Here is a 25092-nt window from a genome sequence, read left to right as displayed (position 1 = left end):
GAGTAATAAGACAACAAAAGGAGATCAAGGGGATACAAATTGGAAAGGAAGAAGTCAAACTTTCACTATTTGCAGATGACATGATAGTATACATGAGTGAACCCAAAAATTCAACCAAGAAACTCATACAGCTTATAAACACCTTCAGCAACATAGCAGGATACAAGATTAACTAAAAAAAATCAGTAGCCCTCCTATATACATTTGGCAAACAGGCTGAGTAGGAAATCAGAGATACATCACCCTTTACAATAGCCACAAAGGATATAAAATACCTTGGGGGTAACTCTAACTAAGCAAGTGAAGGACCTATATGACAAGAACTTTAAGTCCCTGAAAAAAGAAATTGAAGAAGATATCAGAAAATGGAAAGATCTCCCATGCTCATGGATAGGCAGGATTAACATAGTAAAAATGGCAATCTTACCAAAAGCAATCTACAGATTCAATGCAATCCCCATCAAATCCCAACACAATTCTTTACAGACCTCAAAAGAACAATACTCAACTTCATGTGGAAAAACAAAAACCCAAGATAGCCAAAAGAATCCTGTACAATAAAATAACCTCTGGAGGCATCACAATCTCTGACCTCAAGCTCTACTATAGAGCTACAGTAATAAAAACAGCTTGGTACTGGCATAAATACTCACATGTGGACCAATGGAATTGAATTGAAGACCCTGATTAATCTGCACACCTATGAACACTTAATTTTTGACAAAGAAGCCAAAAGTGTACAATGGAAGAAAGAAAGCATCTTCAACAAATGGTGCTGGCATAACTGGATGTCAACATGTAGAAGGCTCCAAATAGATGCATATCTGTCACCATGCACAAAACTTAAGTCCAAGTGGGTCAAAGACTTCAACATAAATCCAGTTACTCGGAACTGCATAGAAGAGAAAGTAGAAAGTAGTCTTGAATGCATTGGCACTGGAGATCCTAAATATAACACCAGTAGCACAGACACTGAGAGAAACAATCAATCAATGGGACCTCTTGAAACTGAGAAGCTTTTGTAGAGCAAAGGACATGGTCAACAAGACAAAGCGACAACCTACAGAATGGGAAAAGATCTTCACCCCACATCTGACAGAGGGCTAATCTCCAGAATATATAAAGAACTCAAGAAATTAGACATCAAAATGCCCAACAGTCCAATTAAGAAATGGGCTATAGCACTAAACAGAGAATTCTTAACAGAGGAAACTCAAATGGCTGAAAGACATTTAAGGAATTGCTCAACATCCCTAATCACCAGGGAAATGCAAATCAAAACAACCTTACCCCCCTTCAGAATGGCTTAGATCAAAAACCCTGAAGACACCTTATGCTGGAGAAGGATGTGGAGCAAGGAGATCTCTCCTCCACTGTTGGTTGGAATGCAAGCTTGTACAGCCACTTTGGAAATCAATATGGCGCTTTCTTAGAAAATTTGGAATCAATCTCCCCCCAAGACCCGTCTATACCACTCTTGGGCATATACCCAGGGAATGCTCAATCATACCACAAGGGCACTTGCTCAGCTATGTGCATAGAAGCATTATTTGTAATAGCCAGAACCTGGAAACAACCTAGATACCCTTCAACTGAAGAATGGATAAATAAAATGTGGTACATATACACAATGAAGTACTACTCAGCAGAGAAAAACAATGACATCATGAGATTTGCAGGTAAATGGATGGATCTAGAAAAAATCATCCTGAATGAGGTAATGCAGACTCAGAAAGATGAACATGGTATGCACTCACTCATAGGTGGATACTAGATGTAAAATAAAGAATGACTAGACTGCTATTCACAACTCCAGGGAGGCTACCTAGAAAACAGGACCCTAAGAAAGACACAGGGATCACCAAATGACAGAGAAATGGATGAGATCTACATGAGCAAACCAGGCATGAGGGGAGGTAATGAAGGGCAAGGGTTGAGGGAAATAGAGATTAGGGGAGTGGAAGATTCCAGCTGGATCAAGAACAGAGAGATAGAGAGAGAGAGAGAACAAGGAAAGAGAGACCATGATAAATGAAGACCCCATGGGAATAGAAAGAAGCAAAGTGCTAGAGAGGTCCCCAGAAATCCACCAAGATACCTCCACAATAGACTACTGGCAGTGGTCGAGAGAAAGCCCGAACTGACCTACTCTGGTGATGGGATGGCCAAACACCCTAAATGTCGTGCTAGAAACCCAATCCAATAACTGATGGAAGCTGATGCTGAGATCCACGGCCAGGCCCCAGGTAGAGCTCTGGGAGTCCAATCATCGAGAAAGAGGAGGGACTGTATGAGTGAGAGTTGTTGAGACCATGGTTGAAAAAAGCACAGGGACAAATAGCCTAACTAGTGGAAACACTTGAACTATGAACCAATAGCTGAGGAGCCCCTAACTGGATCAGGCCCTCTGGATAAGTGAGACAGTTAATTAGCTTGAACTGTTTGGGAGGCCCCCATGCAGTGGGACCAGGACCTGTCCTTAGTGCATGAGCTGGCTGTTTGGAGTCAGAGGCCTATGCAGGGACACTTTGCTCAGCCTGGGTGAAGGGAGGAGGGGTCTGGACCTGCCTCAACTGAATCTACCAGGCTGAGCTGAATCCCCAGGAAAGTCCTTGCCCTGGAGGAGATCGGAATGGGGGGTGGGTTGGGGAGAGGCCAGGGGTAGGGTAGGAGGAAGGAGGACAGGGGAATCTGTGGCTGATATGTAAAATTAAACTAAATTATAAAATAAAAAATAAAACATTACTTAAAAAAATAATCTCTCAAAGGCTTAATATTATTTACAAACTGTGTGGCCTGTTGCAGCCTTCTTACTAGCTAGCTCTATCATCTTAAATTAACCCGTTTCTATTTATCTATGTTTTGCCATGTGGCCATGGCATTACTGGTCTGTTGGCATCTTGTTTCTCCTTGGGTGGTGGCTAGTCATCTCCTCCTACTCTCCTTTCTTCTTTCTGTATCTTTGCTTGGATTTTTTGCCTTCCTCTAAGCTGCCTTGCCATAGGCCAAAACAGCTTTATTTATTAGCCAATGGGAACAACACATATTCACAGCATACAGAAAGACATCCCACAGTACTCAAGAGCTGACCAAACCTTGATATTTTTTTCCTGATTTGTGGAGTGCATGATATGGAGAGAGAGGCATATGAAATCTCAGGAACTGTACCCACCTCCAAGGGTGGAGTGCGCACTATGCTGTATTCCTCGAGGAATACCAAGACCTGAAAGATGCAGAGGTAGTGACTCCCAGTGGAAGATAGACAGTGGGTTATTTTAACCTCAATTAGGTGGTGACTCCAACTACACCCACTAAAACAAATGTGGCCACACTGGTTGAGCACACAAATTTATCTCTTAATTTGGTATGTATCTATTGACGTATCTTTCTTCCAATAAAGAAAGACCTCCTTAAGTTGTCTTTCAGCCAACAAGGCAAGTAATACACACTTCAGTAGTACATGAACTCTCTAGTTTTACCTCGTAATTTATATTGTAAGCTTTTTGACTATCTTTTGTTTCTGTAATCTATCATATTGATCCGTTACATGATAATGATATATATTCATTGGTTCTACACAGCACTACATAGATGCTAACTAAATCTATCAGGATTGCAATGAGATAGAGAGAAAAATAAATCTAGTGAAAATTCAGAGCTTTGTATCTCAGTGAAATTCCTGAGAATTGAGTGAGATGGGACGAGTAGCAGCTCCAATGTGATTAACAGTCTCATAAGAAAAGGGGAAATACTAGAACTTTCTGCTACTCCTTCATGCAAAGAAACAGCAGGATCATAGCCATTTGTAATTCAGCAAGGGGATGCCCACTGTAACTTGGCCAGGATGACAACTTACTAGCTCTATGGCTATGATAAATACACGTCTATCTGACATTTAAGTCAGCCAGTTGATGGCATTTTATAACAGCAGTTGAACAGATTTGAGATACCACTTTTGTCTTCAGTGTATGTAATAGTGGGGAGGTGGGCATGTGTAAATACACCAGGGAATAAGGCTTCCCTTCCCATATCCACACCAGCATTTGATGTCATTTGTTTGTTTGTTTTTGTTTTTTATTTTAGCCATTCTGATTGGTGTAAGATGAAATCTCAAAGTATGTTTTAATTTGCATTTTCCTAATAACTAAGGACATTAAAAAAAATAAAAAATATTTTCAGCTACTTACACTTTATTTTTGAGAACTCTCTGTTTAATGCCACCCCCTTTTAATTGTTTTGTTCTTGATATTTAATTGATTTAATTCTTTGTGTATTCTGGGTCCTAATCCTTTGTTAGACATACAGCTGGTAAAGTTGTTCTTTTTTTCCATTCTGTAGGCTGCTTCTGAACTCAATGATAATGTCTTTTGCTGTTCATATGATTTTATTTGTCAATTGTTGGTCTTAATTCCCAGGCATTGCTAGTGAGAGTGCAAATAGGTACAAACAGTCTGGAAGTCAGCTAGGAGAGTCTTCAAAAGCAGGAAATAGATCTAGGACATGATGTAGTCATAATAGTCTTGAGTATATACCCAAAGAACCTTATATTGTTCTACAGAGATGCTCTTTCATGATCACTGCAGCTCCATTTACACAATCAGAAAATGGAAAAGTCTATATGTCCATCAAATGGTGTATGTAAAATGAAAATGTATATTTATACAATGGAATATTTAGTTGTTAAGAAAAACGAAGTTATGAAGTTCACAGAAAAATGAAGGGATTAGGAAACAGTCATCAGAAGTGAGATAATGCAGACCCAGAAAAACAAAATGGCATCTCTTCTCTCAAATGTGGATGCAGCTTTGGTTATTTAAATATGTGCATTTGATTTAGAATGCCCATAGATATTTAAAAACAAGCAAGAGGCCATAGGGAAAGAGTGGATCTTCCGAGAGGGGAGAATACAAGGCTATAAAGCAGTCTGGGGAGAGAGGGAACAGTATAGCAGGAAGGATTAAATGGAGCAGAAGATAGGAAGACAGGGGAGGGATAACTAACCACTAAAGATCTTTTGAAAAAGCCATATGGAAACTAAACACAGTAGAGACTTCCTAAAATATAAACATATAAATACAAAGATACATACATCTGTATATAAATAGTTTTAATGTAGTTACTTTACAATAGTGGTGACAGGGACAATACCACAACTAAACACTGCATATTTGTGCCATAAATATGTACAAATCAAGCTGGAAGCTTCTTCCCTCCTGGTTAGCTTTCAAAATGCTGGAAAGTATCTACACATGTTACTGGAAGAGAAAAGTAATGAGTCTCACTCAGTTGTGAATCCTGGGAGGTACAATAATAAATGACATGAAAAGATATACCCCTGGTAGGGTGGCATGGATATTATGGGATGACCCAACCACTTTCTGATAAAATCTAAGGCCCAGTCCATCAGATGGAACCTATTACTGGCACCACTTTGGGGAGAATAGATAGGTAGTAGACCACAGGAGAGAACCTAAAACTGTTATTCTGCTAAGTGGATATACTTTTAAAACAACTCCTAATGACTTAGGGCTATACCCATACATCAGTGCATCCCTCAGCCCTCATCAGAGATGCTTCTGCTTGCAGTAGATGGCAATTAACACACAGACCCTCAACTGATCAACATGGAAATAATAAGTGGCTGAAGAAGGCTTAGCTCTAAATGGTACATTTATATCACACACTTTCCCAAGCCTCAGGGATCTTTGCCAAAAAGGGCCAGAAGGAATGGAGGAGCTTCAGGTGGTGCAGAACTGAAAGGAGACAGTAGTTTCTGGGCATGCCAAGGCAGATGCATGTATGAACTCATAGCAACTGTGACACAAACACAAGACAAAAATCTCAGCAGATGATGCAGGGCGAGAGCATTAATAACTACCACTGGGTAGCTAGTGGCATTTGATAGCTGCTGGGAGAAGAAGAGCCAGTTTTTCTCTGATGATGTGATCCTGGTAGGTCAACTGCATTCCAGGCCAGGCTCTACTACCAGGAAAACGTGGGCAACACATATTTGCTTGATGTGTTTAAAAAAAAACAATGAAGAAGGAAACTTAAAGTTCGGTAGGTAGGAAGCTGAGGCTGGCTGTGGGATGAGTTTCAGGAGGGAGTGAATATTATCAAAACAAATTGTTGAAATTCTCAATGACTTAATAAAATATTATTTTCATCTTAAATAAAACACCACATTTCCGAACACACTTTGTTAGGCACTCACTTGCCTTCTGTAAGTCTTTGATTGTTCTTTAGAACAACTATCAAGTTGTCTTCATCCATCTGCTGTTGTTTATTTCGTATGTGTGTAACAATTTCCTAAAACACCTTTCTCTACCAAGCTTATGTGACTTTCCCCCAAATTTAAAATGTTCATTTTTAGAAATAAGTGGATGATGCATAATAATTCTGTATGGTCCAATGTAAATCCAATTCTTTACCCGGAACTTCAGTCAAACATTTAATGAATACACTTGACAAATCCCAGAAATATAACTTTATGGAAATGTTTAATTTCTGCCAGTTCGTTGATTTGACTCCACATACAAGTATATTCAGTCTGGTATCCTGAAGTGTGTGTGGTAATGCCAAGTTTTATGCCTAAGTCTCTGTACTAACCATGCATATAGAAACATTCTTAAGTAATTATAAAAGACGATATTTTAACAAACATGTTATTCATATGTAACAAGTGCATTATTTCCTTGTGCCCAAAATGCAAAGTTGCAAATTACATCCAGGAACTCATCAAATCTGCTAGATGAATTATGTAATTCAATTTGGCAAAATTTTTGCACACAGCACAAATAGTTTTCTTTGGTTTTCTTGGATTCTGTTCTAAGAAGGAGGTAGCTGGAAAAAAAGTGAAAAATTACAGGATATGATTCATAAAAATCCCACATCTTTTTTGTGTGCTTGTACATTCTTTTTTGAGGGGAAATATTTTTGTCCCACAGCAATGATTCTTCTTCTTTTCCATGAATTCATTTAGTCAAAAAAGATATCCATACACAATCTATACATAACATTAAAAAAAAAAAGAATAGCTAGAAAGAGTGGAGGATGCAAGGCATTTGACAGATCGAACATGCAGAGTATTCATTAAATCTCATTTTCAGCAGAACGGAATGTGAAGCCTAAACTTTAACATGGCCACAGTACGTAACTCCGAGCAAAGGAAGGAAACCTCAGCTGCGTGTTCCTGCCAAGCTTTGGCCCGAATCCTCTACTCTCCAGCAAGGAGTGGGTAACTGTTTTCCTGTCGAAACTGGAGGAAGAAGAAAGTGGTGTCCATGTAATCGCACCCTCCTTTCTGAGCTTCAGACCAGAAGCACTGTCGCCACCCTTCCTTTCCTTCGCTGCCCACAGGAAGATCAAGCTCCCCTTCTCCATCCCCCAAAGGAAGTCGACCCAAAGGATGCCATACACATCAAATAATTAGGAATCCAATCTCGGCATTTGCTTAGCTTTTGAGTTTCTGACCCTTGGTCTCTCTCTGAACCTCTTTTCACTTCGGGTTTATGAAGAACTGTTTAGAAAAGGCTCTTCATCACCCAGTTAGAGGGACTCTCTTAGTGGGTCAAGGAACAGTTTCAGAAGCTAGGGTACAGTTTTAGTGCTTATGATGAGTTCACCAACTATCAGAGATAAAGAGATTCACAGAAATCAGGTATTCAATCCTCTAATTCCTTGGAATGAGACTCAGGTCATATGTTTCTACAACATCTTTCAAGTTCTGGGATCACAGATGTGTACTACTCCACCACATCTAATGCAATCATTTGCTTTAGAAAACATTTTAAATCCCATAAAGGTTCAACACACAAAAAAGGTCAAATCTGCTCACTGACAAGAGATGTAAAGAACTGGGGTTGGGGGGATAGATTATATCAAAAGCAACAATAATTAATGTATTAACTACTTTTGTGGTGCTATAATCAGAATTACCTAACAGAAAAAAAAAAACTTATGGGGGATTTATTTTGGCACATGATTTTAGAGATTTCAGTCCATCATAGTGGGGAAGACATGATCATGCGGCTCAGTTCACAGCAGTGGGAGTCTGAAGGGCTGGGTGTGTGTGTGTTCATCTCACAGTGAACCAATAAGCAGAGAAAGGAACCTTATAAAGACCATAGTGACCTACTTCCACCAACAAGGCCTCATTTCCTGCGGGTTCTTTGCCCTCCCCACATACACATCAAGGCTGTAGGGGACATTTTAGACTCAACTCATGATGATAAGACAATTACAGATTTCATAAGCTAGTCTTCCTTTCCTCCATATGTGTCTTTGAGTTTGGACTCTGTCTTCCAGGCTTGAGAGCAAGTGCCATATCATTGATTTGATTAATTGATATTATTGTCACAAGTAAAGTATATTAACAATCACCTATCAGTTCCTCTGGAAAAGTAGCTAGTGCTCTTAGCCACTGAACTATCTCTTCAGAACTAATAGTAATACATTTTTAAATGAAATAAAGGTTTAGAAACAACATGAAACTACTGTGATAGGTAAAGATGAAACATGAGATAAAACAGAGCATGGAAGAATTAGTACATATGAAGGTTCTTGTATTCCACAACGTAGGGTAGAGATATGTAATTGAGACAATTGACTTTGACATTGAGGCTGCATTTCAGTAGCACGAGTAACCACTGCAACAGTTGGAAATATTACACACACTTTTCTTAACAACAGATGTAGATGTTTGAACTATCAAATCATTAAAGAGGAAACAAGTAGAAAAAACATTAGAATATGATTCAATAATGGACTTACCAAATGTCAGTGAGGCTGCTAGAGAAATCGGCTTGGGAATAGGAGGGCCAGATTCCAGGGCCTGCATTCTCTTCTCTGAAGATCCTCTGCCAATACATCGACCACACTTGAACATCTTGGGGCATAAATAAGATTGCTATCTGTGGCTGTATTTAAGATTGTTTTTAGGGTCAAATAGCTCAACAGATAAGATGTTTGTTCCATAAGCAGGTAGCCCTAACTTTAGATTCCAAGAAAAGCTGGGAGCGATGGTGTGCACTTGCAACCTTGGTGCTAGTGAGGGAGGCTGGAGGATATATTTGCTGTGACTGGTGTAATAAAAAGCTGAATGGCCAGCAGGTAGGCAGGAGGTATAGGCAGGATTTCTGGGGAGAAAAGAAAGAGGAGGAGAAATATAGATGCACTGGAAATGCCAGGAGACACAGAGAGGAAAGAGGAGGTGCAAGATGAAAGAGAGGTAACACCATGTGACAGGACATAGATTAATATAAATGGGTAAATTTAAGTTATAAGAACTAGTTGGGACAAGTCTAAGCTAAAGGCTAAGCTTTCATAGTTAATAAGAAGTCTCTGGGTGAGCTGATGGCTAGAGAAAATCTGACTACATTTTTTTGTGTGTGTATGTGTGTGCACCCACATACATATATAGATATATGATGTATATGTATATTCATGTTTATATGAATTTATTAAGTCAATTTATGTTGAAATAGCACAATAGCTGAATCACACCTGGAGTCGGGGTGGGCTGAAAACCGGGTAGTTTCTCGGTCCTTGAGGCAGAGTGCTCCGCAGTTCAGGGACTGGCACATTGCTGGTCCTTCACCAGGGAGGCCAGCCATGCTGCAGTTGTCTGGCCCACAAGGCTGCTGTATCCACAATCCCAATCTGGCATTGAACATTGGGAAGATACCTGGAGAGCCACTGGTCCTTAGTCCAAAATGGAAGCTGGGACATGCCTGCGCTGATGTAAGCAGAGGAGAGGGGAACAATAGTGTAAATCAACTCCCAGCTGGCAAACGCGAAGCCAAATAATCTTCCTTTTTCATCTGGGATACTACCAAAAAGGGCCACCTAGTCCAGGCCGTCCTCATGAATCTGTCAAAACAATCAAGAGAGTTCTCCAGGCGAAGCTCCCTATTCAAGTGATCGTAATCTGTGTCAAATTAACCTTAAAATTGACCATAACAATACTTGAAGTCAAGCTCTGGACTCCATACATATGTGGGCAAGTGTGGCCACATATACACCACATACATGCAAAATATTGTTTAGGTTTTAAACAGCTAACTTACGTTGATCTCAGCACAGGGAACAACTATTTTGTTTAGAAAGCAGTAATCATGCTGATATGAACATAGCTGAGCAAGTGCTCTTGTGGTATGACTGAGCATTTCTTGGGTATATGCCCAGGAGTGGTATAGCTGGATCTTGGGGGAGATTGATTCCCAATTTTCTAAGAAAGTGCCATATTGATTTCCAAAGTGGTTATACAAGCTTGCATTCCCACCAGCAGTGGAGGAGAGTTCCCTGAGTTCCACATCCTCTCCAGCATAAAGTGTCTTCAGTGTTTTTGATCTTAGCCACTCTGACAGGCATAATGTGGTATCTCAGAGTTGTTTTGATTTGCATTTCCCTGATGATTAGGGATGTTGAGCAATTCCTTAAATGTCTTTCAGCCATTTGAGTTTCCTCTGTTGAGAATTCTCTGTTTAGCCAAAACCTGGAAACAACCTAGATGCCCTTCAACTGAAGAATGGATAAAAAAATTGTGGCACATATACACAATGGAATACTACTCAGCAGAGAAAAACAATGACATCATGAGGTTTGCGGGCAAATGGATGGATGTAGAAAAAATTATCCTGAGTGAGGTAACCCAGACTCAGAAAGACAAATATGGTATATACTCACTCATAGGAGGATGCTAGATGTGGAACAAGGATGACTGGACTGCTACTCACATCACCAGTGAGGCTACCTGGAAAACGGGACCCCAAGAAAGACATGGAGAAATGGATGAGATCTACATGTACAGCCTGGACATGAGTGGGAGCAATGAAGGGCAAGGGTCGAGGGAAAGAGAGCGGGAGATCCCACCTGGATCAAGAACAGAGAGGGAGAACAAGGAATAGGAGACCATGGTAAATGAAGACCACATGAGAAAAGGAAGAAACAAAGAGCTAAAGAGGCCCACAGAAATCCACAAAGATATCCCCACAAAAGACTGCTGGCAATGGCTGAGAGACAGCCGGGACTGACCTACTCTGGTGATGGGATGGCCAAACACCCTAATTGTTGTGCCATAAACCCCATCCAAGGACTGAGGAATCTGGATGCAGACATCTACGGGTAGGCCCCGGGTGGAGCACTGGGAGTCTAATTAGTGAGAAAGAGGAGGGTTTATATGAGCAAGAATTGTTGAGACCAAGGTTGGATAAAGCACAGGGACAAATAGCCAAATGAATGGAAACACATGAACTATGAACCAAAGGCTGAGGGGCCCCCAACTGGATCAGGCCCTCTGAATAGGTGAGACAGTTGATTGGCTTGATATGTTTGGGAGGCATCTAGGCAGTGGTACCAGGTCCTGGGCTCGCTGCATGAGATAGCTGTTTGAAACCTGGGACTTATGCAGGGACACTTGGCTCAATCTGGGAGGAGGGGACTGGACCTGCCTGGACTGAGTCTATCAGGTCGATCCCAGTCCTTGGGGGAGACCTTGATCTGGAGGAGGTAGGTATGGGGGGTGGACTGGGGGGAAGGGGAGGGGGGCAGGAAGGGAGAGAACAAGGGAATCTGTGGCTATTATGTAGGACTGAATAGTATTGTAAAATAAAATAAAATAAAAGAAAGCAGTAATCATGCAAAAAATACAATCTATGACATTTTTATACAGGTATATTGTAATTTATGCATTTGTCCCTTACCAACCTTTATACTGGCCTCTGTCAGCTGGTGTCTTGTGTTTTCCAAATAATTCCCTTCTCCTTTTATGTACCCTGTACACACACACACACACACACACACACACACACACACACACACACACACACACACACTCGGCAGGGGGGCTGTTTTATGATCACATTCAGGCTTGTTTTCTCATCACAACCCTTAGTTCCTCCCATTTTCCTGAAAAATGACACATTTTTGTTATTCATCCATAAACCACATGTTCTCTATCCATTTATCTGTTGGCTGGCACATCTAGGCTGGTGCTGTGTTTTGCCTACTGTGAACAGCGTGGCAGGAAGCATGAATGTGCATGCCCCTCTATGGACTGCTGACAGACTCCCTTGGGTATGTACTCATGGGATGTGTGAATCGTATGGTTGTTCTTCTTTTTAACCTTTTGTGAGGAATCTCCACACTTCTTTCTACAATGTCTGCTGCTTTGCACCCCTGCAGCAGTGAGTATAGTGTCTTCCCCTCATACCCTCGTCAGGACTCAATGTCACTTACTTTGCCGATGATAGCCCTATTGACTAGGGTATTAAAGAATCCTAATGTTAATGCAGTTTGAATTTCTATTTTCCTAATATTGGATGTTTTTTCATGTATTTTTTTGTTCATTTGCACTTATTTTTTCTTTTGAGAATTGCCTGTTTAATGAATTTACCCACTCACAGATTTTTATTTTGCTGTTTAACATTTTTAATTATAGATCTCTTGCTAGAAATTTCCTGTTATATTTACAGTTAGTAAATGATTCCCCATTCTATAGCTCATGTCTTCTTTTGCTGTTCAGAACTGCAATTACAGTTGACATCAACTGCGGTTACTTACTGAGCTGCTGGAAGACTTTTCCGAATGCCTCTGCTTATCCCTGCACTGCATTTTCCTGATACTTCCTTCTAGCAGTTTTAATCTTGCAGGTCTTAGTATTTTTTATCCAAACAGATTGTTATAAAGGGTGGAGGGTAGGGATATAGCCTCATTCTTTCACATGTGGGTATCTTATTTTCTACCACCATTTCTTAAAGAAGTTGTCTTCACTCCAATATATGTGTTTGATATCTCAAAATGTGATGATTAGAGCTATGGGGGTTAATTTCTGGGCCCTTTTCTCCATTTATCTACAAGTCTGTCTGATGTATGTGTGTGTGTGTGTGCGCGTGCGTGCGTGCGTGCGTGTGTGTGTGTGTGTGTGTGTGTGTGTGTGTGTGTGCCAGTTATCTCTTGTATGACTTTTCCTGGGGTGAGATGTACACATGTCTGTTTATTCAAAATAGGACAACAATGATAGGCAAAATAAAGGTTTCACCAAACTTCATTTTTGAAGTATTTTTTACATGGGGCTAGCAAGATCACTGAAATTGTCCCACTATGCTCAGTCCAAGCTAGTATCACCTGGTCTTGTAATTCAGCACCATAGGGGATACATTTAAAGAGTTAATAAAATCCAATATAGCACAAAAATATCTCAACTGTATCAAAAGAACCATGTTGATGGAAGATACTACTACACCATCTGGCCTGCATTGTTCTATAGTCATTTTCTATAACTCATCTTATCTTCAAATCGTAGGACCGTGTTACAGGCTGCTTGCTCTACGTCTCCCCAGTCCTGGAGGGCTCAACAGGGACAGCTGGCACTCTTACTGCTCCTTGGGAAAAAGGGGGTGGTCAGTCCATACTCTTGCTTTCTCTACCTGCCACTGGAGCTAGTTTTTCATCTAGCAGGCTCTGAGGCAGCACTGTCCCTCTCTATCAACCACGCCTGGCTGCTGAAAAGACTGCGGACTGGACAAATGATCTCTGACTGTGGATGGATAGAGAGTCACTCTTCTTTAGGGAACTGGTCACTGTAAGGGATGTATTCGCTTGTGGTTGGCCCCATATGCGCGAGCATATGGGTCACACTAATTGGGCTCAGGGAGTATTGAAAACCACCACCAACAAAGGTTCTGGGTCTTGGACCCAGGTCACCAGGCTCGAATAGAAATGCTGGTACCTGTTGAATCACCTCTTGATGAACCATCTCCAAATTCCCCAACTGAATCTCAGGCTTGAGACCTGTGGACTTGTTCTGTGCTAAGTACTGACCCCCAGTTTCTTTTGAAACCAATGTCACTTGATTTACCGTGTGGAAAAGTTTTAAACTCCTTCTCTCTGTAGGGAAGCCAGGAGGACTGGTTCCTCCTCCTTGCTGCATTACTTGTTCTTATTTACAATTTTTTAAAATTAGTTCTTTGAGAAGTCTGAACAATGCATTTTTGATTATATTCAACCCTCTCCCAATTTCTTCCATCTCCTTCACCTTCTCTATATAATTTACTTTTTGTCATCACACACACACACACACACACACACACACACACACACACCACACACACACACACACACACCACACGTACCAAGACAAACTGGAGCTGCCTATTTCTATGTGTGACCTTCCACTGGAGCGTAGAGCGATGACCAGAAGCTGTCCTCCTATGGAAAACTGATTCTTCCTCTCCCAGCAACTATCAATTGCTAAGAGTGCCTTGACTGGAGTGGGACTGCCAGCCACTTCCCCCCTTCAAGCTGGGGTCTGCTCTGGCTCGAGCTCGTGCAGATCTGGGGCATGCAGTCACAACTGCTGCATTTTCATGTGTGCGGTTATCTCGCTGTGCCCAGATGACTCAGTTTCCTCGTAATGACCACCATTTTCATCTCTTCCACACTTCCTGCCCCCTGTTTAAGTAACCCTTGAGCTTTATGAGGGTGTGTGTGACATACATGTCTCACTAAGGCCGAGAATTCTGCAGTCTCTCATTCTCTGTGCCAGTTGTGGGTCACTGTGCTAACCACCACATTTTTATGGTTATAATTTATGGGTATAATAAGTCATCAGGGTTCTATTAAATCTATGTTAACTCATTTAGCACAGTGTTACTAGTTAGCTCTCCCATAGGGCTTATGACCGGTTTAGCCACAGGTTCTTCTCTCAACAGTGATGCCTGGTATGGGTTTCATCTTATAGAGCAAAATTTAAATCTAACCAGAAATGTTTGGTTACTCCCTTGATATTCATGCCTCTATAGTACTAGTGGGGATATTTTCCAGGCCAGTCATTGTTGTAGCTCACAGGGTTCATTGCTGCATAAAAGTGATGACTTGTTTTCCCCTGCACTAGTCCGTGTCCCACATTTCAGTCCTATAAAGTGATCCAGTAGAGACAGATTTTCCAGGTTAGTACTAGCTTGGAATCTCCAAATAATATGACTTGAGTATGTGAGGCCTTCAGCAATAGGCTTTTACTGTCAAGCTCTGAAGGGTAACCATTGGTATTGGCAATTGCCTGTTACCACAACACAGTCCAAGTATAGAGTACTGTGAGAAGAATTCTGAGTGTCTGTGAGAAAACGAGGCATGAGTCTTGTGACCTCAGTTTCATCAAAACACAGAATTGTTCTTGGAGTGTCCTTCCGTGCCCATCCCAGGGGTATCAGACAGGAGTGAGTTTCCTTCAGGTTATTCATTACACCAACTCTTGTTATTTGTTTATCTGCCACCATGCAAAGACATGTTCCTGCCGCTTGACTGACACACGTGGCCAGCCCCCTGATTGTACACTTTACTCCCCTGACTGCTCTTAACTTTTAGAGTAAAAAATTGTCTGATGCTCTGAATAAAGTTGACTATTGCATGAGACTTTAGTCGGCCTCATTTATTGCCTCCATTCTCCCAGGTCCCACTGTCTCTGAAGCAGTGACAGCCTGAAATGTTTGGTTGGGAAGCTATGGAACTTCATTGGCCAATAATTCCAAAAGAAGTAACCCATTCCTGGGACTGGGCTTTGTGATTTGTTAGCCTCTAGTGTCTTAGTAGGGGTAGTGTCACCCTATTATAGGATAATGCTATATTAACTGTTTATATACATGTGGGGTGTGTGTGTGTGTGTGTGTGTGTCCTTTTTCTCTGTATTTTGCAACCCTATAATCTATTTTGTGATTTTTGATGCTCTTGCTCTCTTCAGTATGTTTCATCTTTTGTTTCTAGACTTATCTTAGTCCAGGCATTTACATAGAAGTTGCAGAAATATGTACTAATTGAAAAATAAATGGTTTTTTGGCTGTGTGTGACTTATGGTTTGAACTTAAGTCTAGTGAAAAAGATTAACATGTACAAAGCCATACAGAAATAAGGATAAAACTGGTTAAATATAAATTAGATTTCACAGGGGATTTAAAATATTAAACTTGTGATATCATTTCCATGGCACAGAAACAACCTCTAAAAGCAACCTGTTGGCTGAGGATGTTGCAGGCTATGCCTGTTGAGGATCTGATAAAAGAAAAAAATAACTATCTCATACCAAGATCATTATTTTAAAGAGTAAATGATACTGGAAGTTGTACTGTATTAAGTGAAGTAAAGTTGATCTGGTTGTTATAGAATTTAATTATTGTAATCTGACCCAACCAAAACTATAATCACACCCTTTGAAAAAACAGAACAAAACAAATTGCTAGAATTAGAAGCTCTTTCTAAGGTCACTAATCTTTCTCATGCTCAACATTAATTTCTTTTGTATCATTTATTTTGTTTTGTTTCTATTGTTGTAAATATTCAACCCACAGCCTTGTGAATGTTAGGAAAGCAGTCTATTACTGAGCTACCTCTCCAACTCTTTCTAGGAATTATAAACTTTCCATCAAATGTTTATCTTTGTATACATTAAAATGTGTGTGTTTGTAGGTCATTAAACCAGAAAGATGATCGTGTGAAGGGCAGAAGAAATCCTAATGGAGGTACGAAATGAGGTAAGAAATAATGGAAGGAAGGAAGGAAGGAAGGAAGGAAGGAAGGAAGGAAGGAAGGAAGGAAGGAAGGAAGGAGGGAAGGAAGGAAACAAGTAGGAAAGAGTCAGGCAGTAGGGAAGGGACTTATTTAGAACAAAGTATAATGATTCATATGTATGAAGACACTGTGATGAAACTCAATACATTGTATGCTAAACTACAAACAAAAAGAAAAATACATTTTAAAACTGAATTTAATTAAAAAGAATTTCAAATGAGTTTCATTTGTCATTTAAGTTTTGATGTGCAGATATTTTCTATTACTCGCCTAGCAATATTAAAAATTTAATACTTTAAATGAGAAAACAAGGGGAATGTTAAGTGTCAATTACTCCTACTTTATTTTATTTTTGCAATGAATAGTCAAGACAAAACATGAATAGCAAGGAAGAAAAAATAAACATAATGCACTAAAATGTGCATTCTTAAAAATGATCTCATTTGACATGGATATACAATTGGGAATAAATCATAAATACAATGTTACCATGTTAAAATATTCACTTTTTATTATGTCACTAAAGGATTCACTGTGATCACATCTTAAAAATTTAAACTTTATTTTTTTAACTTTCTTTTTATCTATTCTTTGTGCCCTTTACACCATGCTCTCAATCTCTTTCCTGCCATGCCCCAGATTAAAACAACAACAAAAAATCAAGGAACAAAAGGGTGGAAAGGGGAAATTTCATCATGAAAGCTAAAGTGTGACACAATGGGTTTTAATTTTAAACTAATTAGTTTTTGCAAAATGATTAAAGGAGACACGTAAGTGGGCTCATGCTATATTTTACTATTATACTGCATACTCTTTCAATATGGAGATCAATCTGGTTTCTTAGTTTTTAGATATACTGAGAACTTAAATCTTTTTTCTTCTTTTTAATTCTGCTTCCTACAGTTCAAAAAAGAAAATTTCTTGGTCTCTTCTCCTGAATCTTGTGTCCGTATTCTTAAGCACTTGCCAAAAGAATTTTCTTTTTTCAAAATAATTACTAAGATATATATGGACTGATTTGTTTGTGACCAACCAGGAGAGCAGAAAAAATTTGTCCCCTTGGTATCACAATTCATGGGGAAATGACAATGTTTGGAAGCACTTTGTGTTCACCAACACTAAATGACACAGATACAACAGTGCTGAGTAGTGAAAGACATGTTTTAAGCTTGTATTTTCAATTACAACCACTCACCGGTGAACAGGACATTCCAGCCTACTTTTCCACTTACCCTTCACTTTTTCAGTTGGCCTCTTTCACCACAGAAACTTAAAAGAAACAAAGGATCATGAAGTAACACTTGCCATTTGACAAATCTGATTAAGACAAAGGTGTTTACCATTGAAATCAACTCTACTCACACACTCCAACTCAAGTTTACATTTTGTTAGACAAAATACGCCTATCTTTTCCCAGAAGGAACCCAAACCATTGTCCATTGGAAACATTTATGTTTTAAAATGTTAAATATTGCAGGGGGTTTTAAAATACAAAAATAAGTGTTGGTCTTGGACTAGATTTCAAAAGATTTGGAGTATGTGTTCCAAAGACAATTTAGAGTTCCTGTCTCAATTAAAGTAAGATTTTTGTATATGGTAAGAAATAACTGTTTTGTAAATTACTATGCTAACCTAGCCATGACGACCAGCTCCATTTAACTCCAGAGTTTAATAAAACCCCAGGTTAGCGGAGGCTGCCCATACAGTCCACGCTAAAGGTTAGGCATAGATTGTTAGTTGAAGTGTACTTAGTGCACCACCTTTTATGGGTAGTAGATGTCATTTGGGAAGAACACTGACTTTTTAAAGCTAGACAGATGTATGCATCTCTTCCTGACTATAATGATAGTGAGCGTGTTAAATTTATTCTCATCTGTAAATAGTCCATACAAGTAAATAGTGATACAAGACTTGTGTGAGAATTCTAGTATAACACTCTGTAGAGAATTGTGCATTTGACAGGTTTTATTGCTCTTTATTCTGACAAGCAAACTACAGTCAAATCAGTAACTGTAACTTGTTGTTTGAGACAGGTTCTCTCAGGTTGACTTGAAACTCACTATACAGCCAGGTTGGCCTTGAACTTGTGGCAACCTTCTTGTTGCAGCCTCCAAAGTTCCGGGACTACAGGCATGCACTAACAAGTCAACTTGTAACTTTGTTTTGATTGATAATTTTTTTCAGTTGTTAATTCTCATTTCATCCCAAGAGATACTTTTTAATTAAAAAAGATTCATTTTTATTTTATATTTGTGAGTATATTACCTGCATGTATATATACCACGTGTGTGCCAGGTGCCTGTAAAGGCAAGAAGAGGTTATCAGATCCCCTGGAACTCAAGTTACCGATAGTTGTGAGCTGCCATGTGGGTCTTGGGAAATGAACCCTGGTCTTCTGCAAGAGCAGTCAGTGCTTCTAACTCTGGTCATCTCTTTGGCCTCAAATATCTACAGTTTTGAAAAGTAGAATAGTGTATATCGTCCTACCTCACAATTTATACTTGTTTATCACAAAATATCTGTCATGTGTTTGTGATACAGAGTCTAAGGGCAGGCACATAGGATGTAGAAACTTTAGGACACAATTATTTCAAATAGCTTTTATTCACATAGGGCTACAGGAAAATCTAATCAGTAAAAAACACAAGACAAAAAGGGCATCGTTATTCTTTTTAAGGAGTAGTAACACTAACAACATCAACAATCCTTTGGGGCATGATACTGTGTTTCCAAATGCAAAAGAATAAGAAGCAGAGAGAAGGTGAACACTTGGAAAGCATGTTCAACAATGGTGCTGTTTTTAGCTATGACACCTTTATTAGGTATTACCTTGCACATCTGGGAACACATCACTGGCAGAACAAATTCATGTTTGGCAATGTATACTTTTCTTTGCAGTTCTGGGTGACAGATTTTGATGAAAGCCAAAAAATTAAGGGCAAAACTACTTGGTCACAGAGGACAACCAACTGATCTTATTACAGTAACAGATACAAGACCACAATACAAAAGACACATTCACATTACAGGAATGAACCAGAAAGTCCACAGTATCTGCACTCACTCCAATAATCATGGTCTAGCATTCAACCAAAAAGAGTAATAAATTATATATATATATATACCCAATTGAGTTATAATATCAGGATGTTTGTTTTGAATGACACAGATTGCCAACAAAAAGGTCACCAATTTTTGACAGCACACTTGATAAACCCTGCCATCACTGAAAGGGCAATTTCATCTCACCCAGCTCGTGGGAGGTCTGCACAGAGTCATCCAAAAAGAGTCTGAGAATCTTACAACTTAGCAAGCGATAAAGAACTTTTTCCTTTCTAAAAATAACCTTTTCATACACACAGAATTCTCTTCAGATTATAAAACTTTCAATTCTTTTGTGATTTTTGTTATTCCATTTCTACTAAATGTTAGTTAATAAAGAGCTCAATCCAGATATGACTTTATCATTGATACAAAGTGCCATCTTCTTGAAAGGGCAAAGGACCTGGCCACAGTATCCCTGAAGACAATTAACCATATACATGTGGCACTGTAATGTGCCCTAATGTGCTTAAGGACCAAATAGGAAAATTAAAAGCAGTCCATTTCTTATTTAATATGTCAGGCTTTTTTATTGCCAAAATATGTAATCCCTTAGGTTCTCCTTTGCCATTTTTACTTCAGGTGGTCATGTGTACTTCTTGGTTTGTCTCGTGTGTCTTCCAAAGGGCATGGAGAGTGTGCACAATCTTCCCTGTGTGACAACGAACATCACTCAGTTGATCGGAGCAAAAATGGTGGAAGATATTTGACACAAAAATAAAGTGCTGCATTAATAAAATAAAGTGGCAAGCCCCGGGTACAGACTAAACCCAAGCTTGGGTATCATTTTGGGTAAAGCTAGGTAAGTCGGGTGTCTCTAGATAAGGAATAAGTAAAAAAAAACACAATCAAGATTATAGACTAGGTTTAGAAAAAGTGCATGAAGGCACATAAGCCAAGTGGGATCTCAGAAGAGAAACTTGCAGGGTAGCCTCTGCTTAGGGAACATAGAGTAGAGAGGATTCACAATTATTCTGATTGTTTAAATATGCCAAATTTGTATTGGCAGGCAAGCAAGGGGGAAAGGAAATAATTGGTTAGAAATACTGGCACTGTACAGTGTATTATGTATTTTCTAAATGTTCTAGTTTGAGACTTAAGACAGTTTTAGAAATTATAACCACTCTAATACCTTATCATAGAGATAAAGTCCAATTAGCCTTAGATCAATGGTCTAAGATGGGTCTGATGGAGTTACTCTCAACATACTTATTAATAATGGACACACTCATTCCTTTATATATTTCACAAGAGCTGGTAGGGATGTTGTAAGTGGCATGTATATGTACTGTGACTGGTCTGGAGAATGGAAATCCTATGGTCTTGGTATATAACAGGAACACAGAAGGGCTGATGGTGAGTGTGACCACAGCCATGGCCAGCTTTGCAAATAACGGAAAGCCTTTGTTCTCTGCCTCAGATAATCTGTTTTTCATTTCTTTTGGAGGTAAATGGCGTCTTTTTGGAAGTAGTACAGCAGACAGGTCATTCGTGCTCCTCTCTCTCTCTCTCTCTCTCTCTCTCTCTCTCTCTCTCTCTCTCTCTCTCTCTCTCTCTCTCTCTCTCAGCAAGCACATGATTTCATTTCCAAAAGCAGGAACAGAACGTTAAGACAGATAAGACTAGAAAAGACAATGTCACACTTGACAGAATTCCAAGCTCAGAATGAATAATTTTTATGAGAGAAAATTTTGGCTTCTTTTTGGGATTAGATTTCAACACTTGTGTCCACTGAAACAAATAGAGAAAAAATTTTGAAGAGAGAAATAGTAAAAAAAAAATTAAATAAATAAATTAATTTTTTTTTTAAAAAAAAAGCTTAAAAGTGCTGAATGGAGAGTTTTCTTCTAGCTGCCTCTCAGGACCATTCTCCGTTACTCCCCTAGGGAGTCTGTAAAGATATCAGTAAATTTACAAAGCTTCATGATTGACCTCTAGAAATAAAACAGGTCTGAACTATTGGGAGAGGCTAGTCCCATATTTTTTGAAATCTTTGTGGGAGGAAATGGCCCGTTTTCCAGGCTCCTGGGTCTTCAGTTAGATGAATGAAAATGGGCCTAATGGGTCACAGTTGACACCGAAGGCGCCATTTCTGTTCCGAGGACTGTAGATGGAAATGTCATTTGTGGGAGTTTTTAGACAAATACATCTATTATCTCCAAAATCTGAGCTCTCTCCCCAGTATGGATAATTTAAACTAGACTAAAATATTTAGAAATATTTCTCCTCCAATATTTTTCCCCATTTGCTAGTCAGTAGTAACAAAGCCTAAATTTCCATTAATATTCATACTTGCCAATTCCTTATTAGGGTTGCTTCATTCAGTTGAAAATAAAACATGAAATTATGTAGAAAACAAAATTGATTACAACATTTCTCTTTGTTACTGTCATTTAAACTCAGTATTTTTAGTCATATATTTCTCAAAAATCATTATTTTATTTCAACGTGTGTGTGTGTGTGTGTGTGTGTGTGTGTGTGTGTGTGTGTGTGTGTGTGTTGTTAGACTGTGAGGGAATTCATGGAGTCATCTTTCAAAGGGTGGGTCAGAATGAGACCCATGAGCCATAATGCTTTTCCATTAGCTTGTCAATGGGGACCATTGGGAACAATAAAAACTAAATGTGTGGGTGAAGAAAACTATACCAGTTGAACTACTTGTTTAAAAGTGCTGGTCAGCTCCAGAAGAAATGTTGGTATTTTCTGCCCTTTGGGGCCACACTTCATCTTTAAGGGTGCATGTAATCAGGTGCAGTATCACTCAGCTCTTCACGACTAAGCTCAGCTGCAATCATTCCCCACCAGGGTTTATCTGTCTTTCCTGAGATTCTAATAATTTGCATTGCAATCAGTTAGGTGTGCTGTCACATGGTGGAAAGGAAGTGCATGATTAACTCTTTCAATAAGTATTTTAAAAATCTAAATTGCACAGAGATGTCCTAGTGATTCGGCTTCACCAGACTGACAAGTCACCTCAGGAGGTCATGTTATCGCAGGAACATCAGTGAATTGGTATACTTGTGTGACCTTGTTTTGTCTCATTAGCCAGCATCTAATATATATTCTCAAGGATAGGGAAGTGTAACTCTGAAGTTGATTTTAAAGCTTCACAACTATATAGCTTTTTGAAGTATGGTAACTTTCCCCCTTTTTAAAGTGAGAAGGTCTTTTGTAAGCTTTTAAGCCTTTGGTTTTCTTTAAGTAAATTTCCTCAATTACAAAAAAAGAGAGGAAGAAAAGAAAAAAGAGCTAGCAAATATAATTGGCATGAATTTCTCTAAAACATCAAGAAAATGGAATTTACAAAGAAATTTATTACAATTATGAGTCTAGATTGACTTAACCCTTATGCAATGAAAGTAATTTTTACCTAATACTGAGTTACATTCAATTTCAGATTTCCTATTTCAAAGGGTATCTCAAATTTCTAAAATGTTAAACCAAGTACCAAGCCATTTTTGTATATATAATAAAAGTCTTTAAAATTAAAATGGTAATCCTAAAAAAAACCAAGTGCATGAAAAATGTGGTCTGAGTGTCTAACAAAGGGGAGTTATGTAATTCTACGTGAGTGAGATCTTTCATCTTTGATTTACAGGTTGGAGTCCTCCCTAACTAAAACCACATTGTTCCATGGCTTTCATATCTCGGCCTTCTCTAAAACCTTGTTTTAATTAAGGTCTCTTTCAGATTTCTGAATAAAAGCATGACAATCTTCACTTATGGCTTTAATATATCCTTTGAGTTAGGAAAATATATAAAAAGAAACATCAATGTTCAAAAGCATTGTCAGATACTAAATATGTGAGGTATTTTACCTCACTGTCTTTAGGTGTTGGAGTTACACATTGAAACACAGTTTTCAGAGGCAGCAGCTAACTTGCTTATATTTTACTTAGTAAGCTGTTTTTAATCTCAGAAATAATTGTCCTTTATTTTGAACCTTTGCTAGAAAGACTACCTGTGCAAAGGTTAAATGCTGTGTTAGTTCCTATGGGAAGGCACGACTCCTAGTTAGCCCCATGCAAAGGGACTCCAGATCATTGTCATCTTTGTTGATGTATTTCTACAATCTGGAAAACTTGGTGGCATCACTTAAGCCATATGCACTAAAATAGTTTCACAGAAGAATCAGATAACAAAAAGTGGGTGAATCTGAAAAGTAAATAATGTAAATCAAATACTAAAATCCCCTGAGTATCAGGGAGGTTTGTAATTTTTCTAAAAGAAGGAGGGAGTAGTGGGACCAAGAAAGAAAGCTGAGAAAAGGTGTGCTAGGTAGATCAGGAGCAGACTACAGTACTTGAGAAGTTGTGTGCTTTTCACAGCCTGCACATCCCAAGGGATGCACCTCCAGAGCCACTGTCCTCAAGATGGAGTTGCATGGGGGTGGAGAGACTTCACTCCCAGACAAAACTGCAAGTCCCTATCCTGTGAGAACTTGAAACAGATGTAAAATTCCAACAAGGTGCCCCACTGCACACTGTAGGCACAGTGTGCAAGTTCCTTTGGACTGTCAGATCCATTGTGATTTTTTTCCACTAGAACAAAGCCTCATCCCAGCTCCATCTTGAACTCTTACCAGAAAGGATGGAAGTATGTTAGAACAAAGACAAAAACAAAAACAAAAAAAAAGAAAGAAAGAAAGAAAAGAAAGAGAAAAAAACCCAAAACAAAACAAAAGAAAAAAATCCCTCAAACCCACAGAAATCTGTCTGTAATTCCCATCCACTCATAGCTGGAAAGAAACCCTGTAAACAATTTAAGTCTACTTGACAGTAAACTACACAATAAAACACTGATCATAATGTCAGGAATGAATATGTCTCAGGTTCTGCCTCGAATTTCACTGGCTGTCACAGCTTCTGAAATGGACAGTACCTAGCACTGTATTGAAGATTTCTAGCTCACACCGTGTCTGCCTGCGAGTGGGTCACCAGCATAAAAGCATGCTGGACGCAGATTCTTCCAATCCTGGTTACTGTAACTTTAGAATCACAGTGGTTACATTTCAGGAATCTGTAATACCCTTTCAAGTCCATCCAAAGAAGAAGTGAAGCTGCTGTTCAGAATTCTGTGCCCAGTGTTTATGTTCCATCAAACCGTGCCACCCAGGCAGCAGACATGGCTGAGGGTGCTGGGGTTGGGGGGGATACACAATGATGTCACACACAGGAAATATCAGGGGAGACTTGGCACTTCACAGGGCTGGGTCCTCTTCCATGGGCTCACCAGCCGTTCTGTAAAAATAAACAGGCAATCAGAATACGGCACAAGAGTACACAATGGCATTGTAGACTTTCATGCACAATCAAAGCTGATTTTTCAGCTCTCTCACATGTTTATTTGTGTCATTCAGTTATCCATAAATAGAGTTTCTTTCCTAGGCAGTATAAACAAATGTCAAGTGGAAAAACATTTTAGATCCAG

General features: G+C 39.2%; 1 protein-coding gene across 3 annotated transcripts in view; it reads right to left on the bottom strand.

Annotated features, from left to right (window-relative positions):
• Positions 1-19140: 19140 nt before the first annotated feature.
• Hdac9 (histone deacetylase 9) overlaps positions 19141-25092 on the bottom strand; it is an 844224-nt gene continuing 838272 nt past the window's right edge. For all 3 annotated transcript variants that reach the window (XM_042260715.2, XM_016002464.3, XM_076550778.1), the window contains one exon: positions 19141-24902. In XM_042260715.2, the coding sequence (XP_042116649.2) occupies positions 24863-24902 (40 nt within the window). In that variant the 3' untranslated portion in view covers positions 19141-24862. The remainder of the gene's footprint in view (positions 24903-25092) is intronic.

This window comes from Peromyscus maniculatus, chromosome 14, assembly GCF_049852395.1.
Source record: "Peromyscus maniculatus bairdii isolate BWxNUB_F1_BW_parent chromosome 14, HU_Pman_BW_mat_3.1, whole genome shotgun sequence".
In the NCBI taxonomy this organism is placed as follows: Eukaryota; Metazoa; Chordata; class Mammalia; order Rodentia; family Cricetidae; genus Peromyscus; species Peromyscus maniculatus.
The sequence above is the reverse complement of the archived record's forward strand: the minus strand, read 5'-3'. Positions and strand labels throughout refer to the sequence as shown.